General features: G+C 56.2%; 1 protein-coding gene across 6 annotated transcripts in view; it reads left to right on the forward strand.

Moving 5' to 3' along the window:
• The window catches only part of SBNO2 (strawberry notch homolog 2), a 74,397-nt gene extending 65,545 nt beyond the window's left edge, over nt 1-8,852 (forward strand). For all 6 annotated transcript variants that reach the window (XM_044455995.1, XM_044455993.1, XM_044455997.1 and 3 more), the window contains 10 exons: nt 89-160; nt 420-528; nt 998-1,072; nt 1,226-1,369; nt 1,641-1,735; nt 1,859-1,951; nt 2,932-3,063; nt 3,685-3,761; nt 4,338-4,528; nt 5,507-8,852. In XM_044455995.1, coding sequence (XP_044311930.1) covers nt 89-160; nt 420-528; nt 998-1,072; nt 1,226-1,369; nt 1,641-1,735; nt 1,859-1,951; nt 2,932-3,063; nt 3,685-3,761; nt 4,338-4,528; nt 5,507-6,021 — 1,503 coding nt within the window. In that variant the 3' untranslated portion in view covers nt 6,022-8,852. The remainder of the gene's footprint in view (nt 1-88; nt 161-419; nt 529-997; nt 1,073-1,225; nt 1,370-1,640; nt 1,736-1,858; nt 1,952-2,931; nt 3,064-3,684; nt 3,762-4,337; nt 4,529-5,506) is intronic.
• Nucleotides 8,853-14,633: the final 5,781 nt, after the last annotated feature.

Raw genomic sequence — 14,633 nt, forward strand, 5'->3', positions numbered from 1 at the left:
AAGGCTGCCGGAGGAAGCAGAGCAGCCCTTCTCCCCGGAATTCTCACGGACCCGTTTCCCCGCTTTTTCCTGCCCGTGGTCTGAACAGGGTGCCTTAACTCACGGAGACCGGCGAGCGACTGAATCCAGGGACCTCAGCAAGTACAACTTTGAAAATAAGGTGAGTTGTTAAGCCAAGACCGGGCGAGTGACGGCCTGGTGTTTGAGAGCCCCCGCCCACCCCGCCCGACTTTCAGTGCGATGCAAATTATGCCCCGTACCAACTGCTGGGGAAGAAACGGAGCAAGGCAGAATCTGGCCTCCTCGAGTTTTCCGGCAGCAGAAACTTGCCAGTGCGCGTGGCGTGGGCTGCCGTGGCCGAGCGATCCGCAGCCTCGGGGGGGCACGCCCTTGACGCCCCTTTCTTCCGCCCCTCCCAGTATGGGTCCAGAGCCCTCGACAAGGTCCTGTTCACCATCCTCAAGCAGTCGGAGAACAAAGTCCCGGTGCCGAGGGGCTACCGGGGGGGAGAAGCCGCTTTCTTCCAGGGTAAGGAGCGCCGAGGGGAGCGGGGCCAGGGGAGCCACGTGCAGAAAGCAGGAGACGGGTGCTGCGGTCGAGGGCTGTGCCGCGAGGTTCCTGGTGGGAAAACTGGCCGTGGCCAGGCAGAGGGGGGCCTCCCAGCTGCCTCACACCGGGGTGACGTGGTTGCATGTCGTACCGAGTCCTCCTGGAGCACAGGCTCACAAGAGGACCCCCAACATCCGCCCAAGCCTTTGACCCGAACACAGGTGACCTGCGAGGCAGGTACAGGCCAGGTGCCCCTCTTCCTGCCTCACCAGGAGGGCGCGAGGCAGCCCAAAGCGGGCCGAGTGCCCTGCTTGCTTCCCAGCGCCGGCTTGACCTGTCAGCAGCCCCTTCCCGCTAATGCCTGTGCCCGCGCTGATGGGCCGACGGCCGGGTGAGTGACGCTGTCCCTCCCCCTCTTCCTCCCCCTTCCCCGCTTTGGCACTTCCAGACATGCAGCAGAATCTGCTTTCCGTCGGGATTTGCTGCAGGGAGTTGCGGTACGGCATCATCACCGTGGAGAAAGGTGCGTTGCGACCCTCCCCCGGCCTTCCCCCAAACCCGCCTCTGTTAGGTCTGCGGAGGGTGAGGGTTCCTGCCGTCCGGCCGGGAGCCCAGCGATCCGGCACGGGGGAGCGGCTAAGTGGCGGCCCGGCTTCGCATCTGCTTGCCCTCGCAGACTGTTCCATCAGCAAGTTCCTGAACCGCATCTTGGGCCTGGAGGTCCACACGCAGAACCTGCTTTTCCAGTACTTCAGCGACACCTTCGACTACCTGATCGACAAGGACAAGAAGGATGGCAAATACGACATGGGGATTCTGGGTAAGGGGCAGAGCCGTCCCAGGCGGCGGACCCCTGAAGGGACCGCGAAGGGCCTCGTCAAAGGGGGGACCCCCCGCCTCTCCCCCCACTCCTCCTGTCTGGCCTTCCCTGCTTCTGCCACGTTCTGGGGGGAGTTTTGACTTGAGGAGGGCGCAGGCAGAGTTGGGAGCCCCCCGCATCTCTCGGGGGGTTCTCAGCGGCTGTTCTGCTGGGATCGAAGCTCAGCACGGCTCCCCACACTCTGTCCTTCTCCCCACTCCCCCCGTCGTAGACCTGGCTCCCGGCATTGATGAGATCTATGAGGAGAGCAAAGAGGTTTTCCTGACTCCTGGACACCCCCAGGACGGGCAGGTGGTCTTTTACAAGGTGAGGGCACGCTGAGCTGCCTTTTCGCAGCCCACGGGGTGCGTGGTCCCGGCCGAGGGGCAGGGCTGCAGGGGCACGAAGACGCCCCAGCCGCCCTTCCAGTGGCTTCGTTCCCCCCTTCAGATCAGCGTCGACAGAGGCCTGAAGTGGGAGGAGGCCTTCGCGAAGTCGCTTCAGCTGACGGGCGCCAATGACGGGTTCTACCTTTCCCATAAGGTGAGGCCTCCTGTGTGTGTGGGGTGGGGGGCGGACTGGGGCAGTGCCGCTGCTTCCAGCCGGCCCAGGTGGGGCGAGAATGGCAGTCCGGGTGTCGCTGGAGAACTGTCTCCCCCCATGGCACCCAGGTAGGCGGCCTGCCAGGCCAGTGGCGAGATCGCTGGACTGGACCCGGGGCCCTGTGGGTGGGTCCCCCCTCGGGCAGGAAGCTCCCCGGGTGATGTTGTTATTTGTTTTTCGGCGCCAGGCAAAGACCTTTTTATTTAAGCAACATTTTAAATGTTAATACTACTGAATTTTATCTGGCCAGGGCGGCTTATTTTATATTGTGTGTTTTAAATTATTATTATTATTCTACATGTATATTTTAATTTTTGTGGTTTTATTTATTGTTGTAAGCCGCCCTGAGACTTCGGCGAATGGGGCGGCATAAAAATGTTTTAATAAATAAATAAATAAATAAATGAAATGTCAGACCATCCCTGGCTCTGAGCCTCCCCACCTCGCAGGGTTGTTGTGACGGTAACAGGGAGACGAGCAGGGCCCCACGAGAGCAGAAAGGTCAGGGAGGGTATGGAGGCCGTGATGAGCGAAGGATGGGCTTGGCCAGACTTTTCAGGCAGCCCCTCATGTGCGTTTCCCCCTCACATTTTTATATCTGCTTTGGCAAAACACAAGGCTGTGCCCGTTCGGTGCATCTCCCCCGTTTTGGCCACTGAAGGATCCCCCCTGGGAAAACTGAGGTGACTCTCTGTGACTGCGAGCTTGTGTGTTCTGCCTTAGATTTCGGTTTTGTGTACAAAGGTTAAGGGCAGGGAAGAACCCAATCCTTGGCCTCTGGGATTTACAATCCACAAAACGGATATAAGAGGAAATGGGGTGGGGAGGGAAGAGGAAAACAAGCGAACGGCAAGTGCATCGTCTTTATCGTTGCAAAGTCGCCCGTCAGGACTTTGATGGAAAACCTTGCCCCCTTGCAGGTCCGAGGCAACATGTACACCTGCCTCCTGGCCGAACAGACGCACGGGAAGCATTTCACCCTCTACAAGCCGAACATTGGCAAGCACAGCCAGGGGGAGAGCTTGGAGAAGCTCCTGCGGAAGTACCAGCGGGTAAGGCCGGGCCGAAAAGGCGGCAGTGCGTTCTCTTTTCCAGGAAAGTGGCAGCCAGAGGAAGAAGCGGGAGCAGAAAGTCCAAGGCACAGCTCTCAGTCGGCCCACTCGCATGGGCTGCCGGTTTGCTCCCAAGGTTGAGAGTCTGACGCATGAGGGAGATCTCTTGCAGCTGTGGCCTCCCTGGACAGTGCGAATCAGGATCAGGGCCTGCCTTTGATTGCCACCGCAAGCAGGGCCTTCTTGGTGGCAGCCCCCGGTTAGGGAACAAGCTCCCCGCTGAGGCCTTCCTGGGGCCCAGCTCTGCCATCCTTTTGGCACCAGGTTAAGACTGTCCTTCATGGCGGGGCATTAAAGCGCCCTAGAGAGTCTGTCTTTAGGGCCTCGCGGGGCTTGTATCTAGTTCTGCGTTCGTTACCGTAGTCATGAAACTTGGTCTTTCAATTTTGGAGGATGATTTTTGGGGTCTTCTATGGAGATTTGTACGTTTTCTGTCGTGTTTTTCTTGGTCCGCTGCAGACCACACGGGGAGCTTCTGCTATTTGACAGACGAGAAATAAAACCCATCCAAAATAAATAAAATAACCATTCCACCCCGCCCCCCGCCCTTCTTTTCTTCAGGTCCCGCCAGAGGTGGCCCAGAAGCACTGGGAGCACAGCTACTCCTTTTCCATGCAGCACTGCAACCACGCCGTGTGGTAGGTGAACAGCGACCGCGGGGACGGGGGCTTCTGCCCTAGACGAGGAGGGGAATGTGGTCTGTGTCCAGAAGACTTTGGGTGGGGAAGAAGTGCCTCTGAAGCGGCATTTCGAGTCGGACCCTTGGGCCGCCCAGCTCAGGAACCTGGCGCACCCGCAACACCAACAACCCACGCCCTGCTGGACCTGCCTGGGCATGCCTGGCAGGTGGAACCCCGTCTGCCTGCTCGTCCTTCGCTCCCCTCCCTCTTGCCCCTGGGGTCCCACACACCTTCACGGAAGTGTGGTCTCGGCACGCAGCGCCAAAAGGCCTCGGGTGCGCTCGGCAGCCTGACTGGGGGACCCACTATCGCCCCGTATCTGTGCCTCGCCTGGAATGACGTCGTGCAATTAAACAACCCGGGGGGCCACGCCGTGGGTGAGCGAGCCCGGCTTCTCGCCGCCGGGGCGATGCAACATGCCCAGCCCTTCCCCAGCACGTGGCGCTGGCGGGTGGGTCCTGGGCGGCCAGGGTGGAGCAGAGCCCCCGTGACGGCCACGCCTCCCTCCCTCCCTCCCTCCCTCCCTCCGCCCAGGACCGGGCACTGCAAGGCGGTGCAGGACGGCAAGGAGTGCTTCCAGGGCACACGCCTGCGCCACTACCACATGCTGTGCGGGTCTCTGCTGCGCGTCTGGAGCCGGATCGCCAGCACCATCGCCGACATCACCAACAGCAGCCACCTGCAGATCGTGCGCCTCAAGACCAAAGAGAAGAGGAAGCAAGTCGGTGAGCCCCGCGAGGCCGGCGTTCCCGCCCCGCTCGTCAGCCCAGGCCGGGGGGGCCCCGGCGGCCCGCCAAGGCGCGAACCCCGGCATCGCTTCTCAGTCCCGGTGCTGGGAGGTGTACTTTCTGCGCGGTGCTGGGGGGAACTGGAGGGAGAGTCTGTGCCAGGCCACCGTGATGCAGTTCTGCAGCCTGCATTCTTAAATAATCAAGTCAGTGAATCTTGCCTCCCAGCCGGAAAGATTCCTGGAATGGCTTGCATAGAATCCGTCCAGCTAGGCCCTTCCGGCCAGAAGGCTTCTGTGTTGAAAAGACATGGCACACAAGGAAGAAGGGATGGGGAAGGAGAAGGAAGGAGGGCGTCACAGCTCTCTCTGCAGCACCAGCTTTGGAGGCGCTGGGCTGTTTCTCTGGCTCGTTTTCCTGGGCATCTCCAGGCTCCTGCAGAGCGGGCCGCGCGGCAGAGTCCCCGAGCCGGGCTGTGCGCGGGGCTTACTCGGCCTTTTAGAAACATAGAAACAGAGCGAGTCAGAAGGGGTCTCCCGGGCCATCTAGTCTGACCCCAGCTGCAGCCCTCTCCGCTCGGAGAAACATAGAAGCAGAGCGAGTCAGAAGGGGCCTCCCAGGCCATCTAGTCTGACCCCAGCTCCAGCCCTCTCCGCTCAGAGAAACATAGAAGCAGAGCGAGTCAGAAGGGGCCTCCCAGGCCATCTAGTCTGACCCCAGCTCCAGCCCTCTCCGCTCAGAGAAACATAGAAGCAGAGCGAGTCAGAAGGGGCCTCCCAGGCCATCTAGTCTGACCCCAGCTCCAGCCCTCTCCGCTCAGAGAAACATAGAAGCAGAGCGAGTCAGAAGGGGTCTCCCGGGCCATCTAGTCTGACCCCAGCTCCAGCCCTCTCCGCTCGGAGAAACATAGAAGCAGAGCGAGTCAGAAGGGGCTTCCCGGGCCATCTAGTCTGACCTTTTCTCCCGCCTCGCCAGGCATCAAGATCCCCGAGTGCTGCGTCCCACAGGTCCTGAAGGAGCTGAAGCAGATGGACGAGAGCGTCAAGCAGAAGCGGAGCCAAACGCTGGCAGCAGCCACGGCACATCCCAGCCTGCCGTACCCTCTGCTGCCCCCGCTGGACCTCAGCCAGACCTCGGGGGGCACGGCCTTCCCGCCCCCCCAGCAGGACGAGGTCTTGGACCTGACCTACAGCCCCCCTCTCCCGGAGTTCTGGACCGAGGCGCCCCCCCCGCAGCCGCCCCTCCACTGCGGCTTCTACAGCGCCACCGGCCTGGCGGCGGGCATGTCTCTCGGCCCCACCTCGCAGCGGGAGCACGCGGGGCCTGCCCTGCCCGCCCCGGACGGCTTCTCCTCGTCCACCGTGAACTACCGGGAGGTCCTGGAGGAGATGCTGAGCTTGCTCAACGTGGGGCCCGAGGACACCGCCCACCCCCCACACGGGCACCCCAGCGTGATCCAGTTTGCCTCCGGCCCCTTCTCAAACCTCTAGGACGCGCCGGCCTCGGCGGGGCGAGCAGAACCCTCTTTGGACCGGACGTCGTGGGCGTGCGTTTTTTTAAGAACCTGCTTGCAATGGACCACTTCTACCTTTTTAACAGGGATGGGCAGAGAAAACCTTAGTTAATGAAAACAAAGTCTATTTATATATAATATACGGTCAACATCTGTACTAAATTTTTATATATATCTCTCTATCTATCTCTCTATATATAGATGCATTATGTACAAGGTGGAGTGGAGGTGGGACACCGACCTGGGCGGGAGGCACCGGCACCTTATAGCCCCCCCGGCCTGCCCCTTCCTCTCACCCCACACGCCCCCCCGCCTTGCCCTGAGGCAAACTACTGAGTTTGGAAAACTGGGTGCTCCTTACCTTCCTCCACCCCCTTTCTCTCCGGCTGGATGGGGGGAGCACGATTCGAATCCGTGACAGCAGGGAGTGTTTTGTGGCCGTTATCTTGGTCTGCCTTCCCCATGCAGTGTCCTTCAGATAGGCTGGTTGGGGAATGATGGGAACTGCACTCCATCTCCTCTGGAGCGCCGCCGCAGGGTGGAAGGCAGGCCTGGGATTTTGGTGGGCTTGCCCGAGAGGGGTACGTAGTGACTTGCTGTGATCTGGAATCCATGCATTCTTTTCTACTGGTTTCAGTGCAGATAGGGCAGGGGGAGGGAATCCCAAAGTTTCTAGACCTCATGGAAGTAGGGAAAAACAGGTGGCAGCATTTCAGAAGCTGGAATGTCCCAGTGGTTTGGGTGATTACTCAACGCTGTCAGGTGCATTTTGAGCCTCTTCTCCGAGCGCACCGTTTTGGACAGGGTGGCTCTTAGCGAAGTGATCCATCACTCTGTGAGTGTGAGTGTGAGTTTGAGTGTGTGTGTGTGTGTGTGTGTGTGTGTGTGGTGCGGGGCATTTTCCAAGAGGCTCACAAAGCCAAATAAAGTTGGGAGTTTTCTGCCAGCTTTCAGGAGAGGTTACCAGACCGTACAGGGGAGGGTCTGTTGTTTGTAGTCCCTGGGCGGCGGCTCCTGCCCCACAGACTTTCACCCTAGACAAAGCTCAGCACCCCACCCTGGTGGCTCAGACCTTCACTCTGAAGTCCTTCAGAAATGGCTCCCCCCCAGCTTAGATTTGGGGGGACCAACATGCAGAGGGAAGGTCTAGCTTCCCTCCCCCCCAGGACTGGCTCCAGCGGACGGATGCCTCTCAGCTTGCGGCCTGATCCGGGGGCTTCGTTCCAAAGGAGGGGAGCTGCGCGCAGAGCCGCCAGCCGGTGCAGCCAGGCCGGGGGGCAGGCGGGGCTTCCGGCCCGCTGGTCTCAGGCCTGACCAGCAGCGGCTGACCCTCCCTCCCGGCCCCCTGGCCCCGAAATCGCCCCCCGTGGCAGCTGAGCCGAGAAGGCAGCCCAGATACGCCTTCCCCGGCCAACAGGTTCAGGGAGCGGATGCCACATAGTGCCATGTCTGCCTGAGGAGGCAGGCCGCCTTCTGACACGGCACTGCCTTTCACGTTCTTGGTTTTTATATTTTTAAACAGCTAATTTACAACTTAGTTTCGAAATTTTCCTCTAAATGGGCATTTTTCTGACCTAGCCCCCACCTGCTCCGGCAAATCTTACTGGTGGTTGATCTCTGCAGTCTACACCTCCAGTTTGCAGACCTTGCGCTAACTCTTTTCTAATGCCTGGTATTTCCATTTCAGTCTCGGGGGCCCTGTTTTATATCAGCCCTGCTTTTTCCTTGCCACTTAACACAGACCTCAGGTACATATTGCACAAATTCAAAAACCACCAGTGTGGAATTTTGGTACTTGGAATGTATTCTGAGAAGCAGCCCCCCCCCCCCAAGCCATTTGTTTTTGAAGGAAAAACTAGGTTCTGGTCCTTATAATTTTAATGCTCCCAAGGGCAAACAGAACCTATGCGCGTGTGACTGAGTGAAAGAAGAATGAAGAGGGAGGGGAGGGAGGGTCCTTTTCCCCCGTTGCGTGTCCAGAAGGGGTGTGCAAATAAGTTAAAAATAAAGAAACTATGCAAATATGCTGTTTGTATAATGCAGGCAGGCAAAGATTGATTCCGTTTCCCTTTACGGAGCAGAATTTTCATCCCGTTTTGTAAGCCCCCTGGGGCAGGGACCCACGGTATTTCCACAGCTTCGTAACAGCCTGGCACTTTGCCTGTTGATGCTAGAATTAAATATTATAGTAGCCATAACAAATCCAGGTCTTCTGCTTTTTAATTGGTTAGTGGATTGTAGCAGCAGGAGAATGAAAAAGGTTAAAACTCAGGAAAGCCGATCAGAAGGTGGCCTTGGCTGGGTCCACATCCCTGAGATTTCCCCTAATATCCTCAAAAGTCATATGTGGTTACTTTACAATTGTTTTAATTAAAGAAGAAATATATGCAGCTTCCTTTCCCACTATGTTCCTTCCTCCATTTTCTAGTCAGGAAAATTAGAACTTACTATGATTACATGTAATAGCTACTTTTTAAACTAAATTATTACTCTGTTTGGTCTATTTGATTGTATGTATTTTAATGGAAAAATATCCCCCTCTTCTCCTTTCCTGTGTTGGCACTTTCTAACCATTTCCTTCATCTGCTTATTTTTTTTTCTATGCATATTTATAATTGGAACTGTATATATGTAAAAAAAAAAAGAAAAGAAAAGAAAAACCTTCCCCAATAAGCAACAACAGTCATGGGGCCGGGGGGGTGGGGGGAGGTTCTTTTCTTTTTGTTGTTGAAAATGTGCCTTTTGACTAATGATTCCGAATTTTTCTATTTGCATCAGAAGGATTAAAATGTTGGCATTTCAACTCGGTGCAAGAGGGTCAGGTAGCCAAACGTCTTTGCGTCTGCGGATGCGTGTGTGTCCGTGTGTGTGTCTGACAAAATGGTCACAACAGCTCTGTCTGCCGGATCTGGGCAGACTCTCCACGTACGGCTAAGAAAAGGCCACTGCTCCGGTGTTGATGCTTCTGGGTTAGCCACGCCTGTTCAAATCCTGATCCGGAACAATGAGGACTAGGATCCTGCTTTATTTGTTAGGGGCAGAGCTGTGGCATCTTGTCTTGCATGCAGGAAGGACCCAGGTTTGCTCCCAGCAGCATCTTCAGGTAGGGCTGGAAAGAAGGCCTTCCTGCAGCCCAGGGAGTCACAGCCAGCACTGCAAGCTCGATGGAGTGAGGGGCTGGCCCAGCGGGAGGGAACCCCCGAGACTCTTGCGGGACGGGAAGCGTGTTGTCTTCAAGGAAAAAGTCCAGCAGCACAGAGTGCATGCGGGGAGTCCAGCGTTCCCCCCGTGGCACCTCCGGGTCAGGCTGGGGCAGCCACCTGCAGACACGCCGGGCCGGATGGAAGACCAGGAGGCAGTTCTCTTTCTCAGCCTGCTCTTTATCATGAGGACTAGCACCCTACTTTCGTTTGGAAAGGGCTTTCGCTCCAGCCTGCTTGAGGTGCTTCGTCTGCCTAAAACCCAGGACGGCTCATCCCCTCCTTTCTCGCGGCATGCAGCGAGCGAGCGAGCGTGGTGGAAGAGCAGCTGGCTGGGGTGGCCCCCATCCACACGTGCCGCTCCCGTTTCAGCAGATTAAGCTGCCTTTCCAGCGGGTGAACTTTGGGGAGGGCGACAGCTCGACCGGCACACCTTGCGCTCAGCCTTTCCACCTCCCAGCTCTCGGCCTTCGCGAGCTGCTTGTGGGAGTTGGTTTGGCCCAGGCGCGCCCCCACTTCAGGGCCAAGGGGGCATCCAAACCCTAGACCGCCTGACCGCCCTTTTCTGGGAGTCGGGAAAAGCAGGGAACTGTCCTGGGTTACGGCAGGGCAGCGCTTGTGACTGCCGGATTTATTACTCGGATGGCCATTCTGCGGAAATGGGGGTAGGCCCGTTATGTAACTTTTGCATGTGACCTTTGAGCCGGGATCAGGCGGGAGGAGGGAGGCGTGGCCGAGGGCCCATGCAGGGGGCTTAAAGGATTGTGCTGTGGGGCACTGGTGGGGGGCAGAGTTTTGGCAGTTGCCTTCTCCGGGCCTCTGCCCAGACAGGTGTGCTGAGCCCATCGTGGAGGCAGCAGCGGCAAAGCCAGCCCGCCAGAGGCAGGTGCTCCAGACCTGGCTGTCGGACTCCGGCTCCCATCAACCCGGATCAGCATGGCCAGTTGCTTGGGATAATAGGGCCAGCCCTCCAAGGCACCTGGGGGCTCTAGATGGGGGAGGGAGTTCCGGAGATGCGAGCAGAAACCTTGGCTTCCTGAACCCACCTGCTCCAGGGGGTATGGACTGTCAAACACCCAGCCATGTAGGAGAGAACCGGCTGTCCCCCCATCCCTGTGAAATTAACATACAAAGGCAGAAGGGGTCTCTTGGGCCATCTAGTCTGACCCTGCCTCCAGCCGGCTCTGCTCAGAGAAACATATAAACCGAGCGAGTCAGGAGTGGCCTCCTGGGCCATCTAGTCTGACCACCGGCTCCAGCCAGCTCCGCTCACGACAGGCCCACCATGTGGACGTCCAGCCTATCCTTAAACACCCTCACCAATGGGGCCTCAACCCCCTCCTGGGGAAGCCAAGTCCATACCCTCAGGGTCCTAACTGTCAGGATTTATTTATTTATTTGGGATATTTCTAACCCATTCAATCACTACGCATCTCTGGATGGCTTACAACAATGGTTCAATAAATACAACAATGTAAAATATCATATTCTCCTTCATGGATCACTGTCTTGCTGTGGTGAAGGGGCTTACGACGTCAAGCCAGTGATCCATGAATGGGATGATGGGATCAGGGACTGCAGCTCCCAGGATGGGCCACCGGAGGGGGGCCTAAGGGGTTAAGGTTTCTAAATACACACGCCTTTCTTAAACGCTGCCTTTCCGTGGTGAAGGGGCTAGTGCAGATCAAAGAAGCGATGAGCTCCGCCGTGCAGAGGCAACATACCATCACAGGGCCAAACCTTCCCCCTTGAGGCCGCCCTCCGGTGGCCCATCCTGGGAGCTGCAGTCCCTGATCCCACCATGGGGCCAATCCTTCCCCCTTGTGGCTGCCCTCCGGTGGCCCATCCTGGGAGCTGCAGTCCCTGATCCCACCATGGGGCCAATCCTTCCCCCTTGAGGCTGCCCTCCGGTGGCCCATCCTGGATGCTGCAGTCCCTGATCCCCCCACAGGCCAACCCTTTCCCCTTGAGGCTGCCCTCCGGTGGCCCATCCTGGAAGCTGCAGTCCCTGATCCCATCACAGGGCCAAACCTTCCCCTTTGGGGCCGCCCTCCGGTGACCCATCCTGGCAGCTGCAGTCCCTGATCCCACCATGGGGCCAAACCTTCCCCCTTGAGGCCGCCCTCCGGTGGCTCTTCCTGGGAGCTGCAGTCCCTGATCCCACCATGGGGCCAAACCTTCCCCCTTGAGTCCGCCCTCCGGTGGCCCATCCTGGAAGCTGCAGTCCCTGATCCCACCATGGGGCCAATCCTTCACCCTTGAGGCTGCCCTCCGGTGGCCCATCCTGGGAGCGGCAGTCCCTGATCCCCCCATAGGCCAACCCTTTCCCCTTGAGGCTGCCCTCCGGTGGCCCATCCTGGGAGCTGCAGTCCCTGATCCCTCCATGGGGCCAAACCTTCCCCCTTGAGGCCGCCCTCTGGTGGCCCATCCTGGATGCTGCAGTCCCTGATCCCATCATAGGGCCAAACCTTCCCCTTTGGGGCCGCCCTCCGGTGACCCATGCTGGCAGCTGCAGTCCCTGATCCCCTCATAGGCCAAACCTTCCCCATTGAGGCTGCCCTCCGGTGGCCCATCCTTGGAGCTGCAGTCCCTGATCCCCCCATGGGGCCAATCCTTCACCCTTGAGGCTGCCCTCCGGTGGCCCATCCTGGGAGCGGCAGTCCCTGATCCCCCCATAGGCCAACCGTTTCCCCTTGAGGCTGCCCTCTGGTGGACCATTTTGTAACTCCCTTGCCGTGGCGAAGGGGCTTGTGCAGCGCAATGAAGCGATGAGCTAATTCGTGCAGGGGCACCCAAGGCGGACAGGTCACAGCAGAGAGCACGGACAAAACGTGATCCACCGCAGAAGGAAATGGCAGCCCACTCCAGTCCCCTTGCCATGAATTCCCCATGGACTGTTCTAAAAGGCAAAACGATATGACACTGGAAGATGAGCCCCTCAGGTCGGAAGGTGTTCAATATGCTCCTGGGGACGAGAAGAGGGCTAGTACTAGTAGCGCCAGGAAGAGTGAAGCGACTGGGTCAGAGCCGAAAGGACACTCAGCTCTGGATGCGTCTGGTGGTGAAAGGAGAGCCCGATGCTGCAAAATCTATACTCCACAGGAACCTGGAATGTAAGATCCATGAATCAAGGCAAGCTGGACATGGTCAAACAAGAGACGACAAGACTGAACATCGACATCTTGGGAATCAGTGAACTAAAATGGACAGGAATGGGTGGATTTAATTCAGATGCCGATCAGGTATCCTACTGCGGGCAAGAATCCCTCAGAAGAAACGGAGCAGCCTTCATAGTCAAGAAAAGAGTAGGAAAAGCAGTACTGGAATACAATCTCTAAACTGACAGAGTGATCTCAGTTTGAATCCAAGGCAAACCATTCAGCATCCCAGGAGTCCAAGTCTGTGCCCCAACCACTGGTGCTGAAGAGGCTGAAGTTGACCAGTTCTGTGAAGGCCTACAGCACCTTCTAGATGTAAAATGTGCTCCTGGGGAAGAGCAGAGGTCTAGTACTGATGATAAAGTAGGAAGCCAAAGAATAACTCAAATAACAGACAATCCTCTGGTGTATCCTGGCCATTCAGGCTGTGCTAGGTGGATGTTCTACTAGGCCATTGACATTTCAGTATTACATTGCATTTTCAGAGTTGCTGGCAATTTGCCCAGTTATTTGTGGGCTCCTTTTGCTAACCTATAATTCTCTGTGTTGTTTTGCTGTATTAAAATGTTGTAAAATTAGTGGGTTTGAAGGGCAGGAGAAATTTTCAAAAGCTCCTTAAAAGGCATTATTGAGGAACCTACTGAGCCATTGTTATGACTTCACATTTACCATCCCCAAGTGGAAGAGTTTTATTCTTTTGCAGGCGACCCTAATAAAGTTTCCACAGCCAGTCAAAATTGGGGGGCAGGGGGCTTATTTGCCCTGCTTCATGTTGCACTCCAAGGCCAAACATGCCTGTTATTCCGGTTATCTTTTGGCTTCCTACTTTAGCATTCCAGTCCCCCATGATGATGAGGAAACCATTTTTTGGTGTTAATTCTGGAAGGTGCTGTACGCCTTCATAGAACCAGTTAACTTCAGCCTCTTCAGCACCAGTGGTTGGGGCACAGACTTGGACTCCTGTGATGCTGAATGATTTGCCTTGGATTCGAACCGAGATCATTCTGCCATTTTGGAGATTGTTTCCCATTACAGCTTTTCCTACTTCTTGTGGTCAAAGGGACTACTTCTGCTTCATTGACTATGGTAAAGTCTTTGATTGTGTGGATCTTTATATATTGTGGCAAGTTCTTAAATAGATGGGAGTACCAGGCCATCATATTTGTCTCTTGAGAAACCTGTATGCGGGTCAAGAAGCAACAGGGAGACCTGGACACGGAACCATGAAATGGTTCAAAATTGAGAAAGGAGTTCGGCAAGGCTGTATACTGTCACCCTGCCTATTTAACTTACATGCAGGGCACATCATGAGAAAGGTGGGCCTAGATGAATCACAAGCTGGAATTAAAATTGCCAGGAGAAATATCAACAACCTCAGATATGCAGATGATACTCTAATGGCCGAAAGTGAAGAGGAACTGAGGAGCCTCTTGATGCGGGTGAAAGAGGAGAGCGCAAAAATTGGCTTGAAACTCAACATTAGGAAAACTAAGATCATGGCATCCGGTCCTCTCACTTCCTGGCAAATAGATGGGGAAGAAATGGAGGGAGTGACAGATTTTATTTTCCTGGGCTCCAAGATTACTGCAGACAGGGAATGCAGCCAAGAAATTAAAAGACGCTTGCTCCTGGGGAGGAAAGCTATGGCTAATCTAGGCAGCATACTAAAAAGCAGAGACATCACCCTGCCAACAAAAGTGCGTATAGTCAAGGCAATGGTTTTCCCAGTGGCGATGTATGGCTGTGAAAGCTGGACCATAAGGAAGGCTGAGCGCCGAAGAATTGAGGCCTTTGGATTGTGGTGCTGGAGGAGACTCCTGCGAGTCCCTTGGACCACAAGGCGATCAAAGCGGTCAGTCCTGGAGGAGATCAACCCTGCCTGCTCTTTAGAAGGCTAGATCCTGAAGATGAAACTCAAATACTTTGGCCACCTGATGAGAAGGACTCCCTGGAGAAGAGCCTGATGCTGGGAAGTATTGAGGGCAAAAGAAGGAGGGGATGGCAGAGGATGAGGTGGCTGGATGGGGTCACTGGGGCAGTCAGTGTGAGCTTGAGTGGACTCCAGGGGATGGAGGAGGACAGGAAGGCCTGGAGGAATGTTGTCCATGGAGTCGTGCTGGGTAGGAAGTGACTTTGCAACCAGCAAGAACAAAATATCATATTAATAGCCCAAACAACAACAACAACATTAGTAACCCATGACTGGTATTTAATAAAAACACAATTAAAAT

Source organism: Varanus komodoensis, unplaced genomic scaffold (assembly GCF_004798865.1).
Source record: "Varanus komodoensis strain SLA01 unplaced genomic scaffold, ASM479886v1 scaffold80, whole genome shotgun sequence".
Classification (NCBI taxonomy): domain Eukaryota; kingdom Metazoa; phylum Chordata; class Lepidosauria; order Squamata; family Varanidae; genus Varanus; species Varanus komodoensis.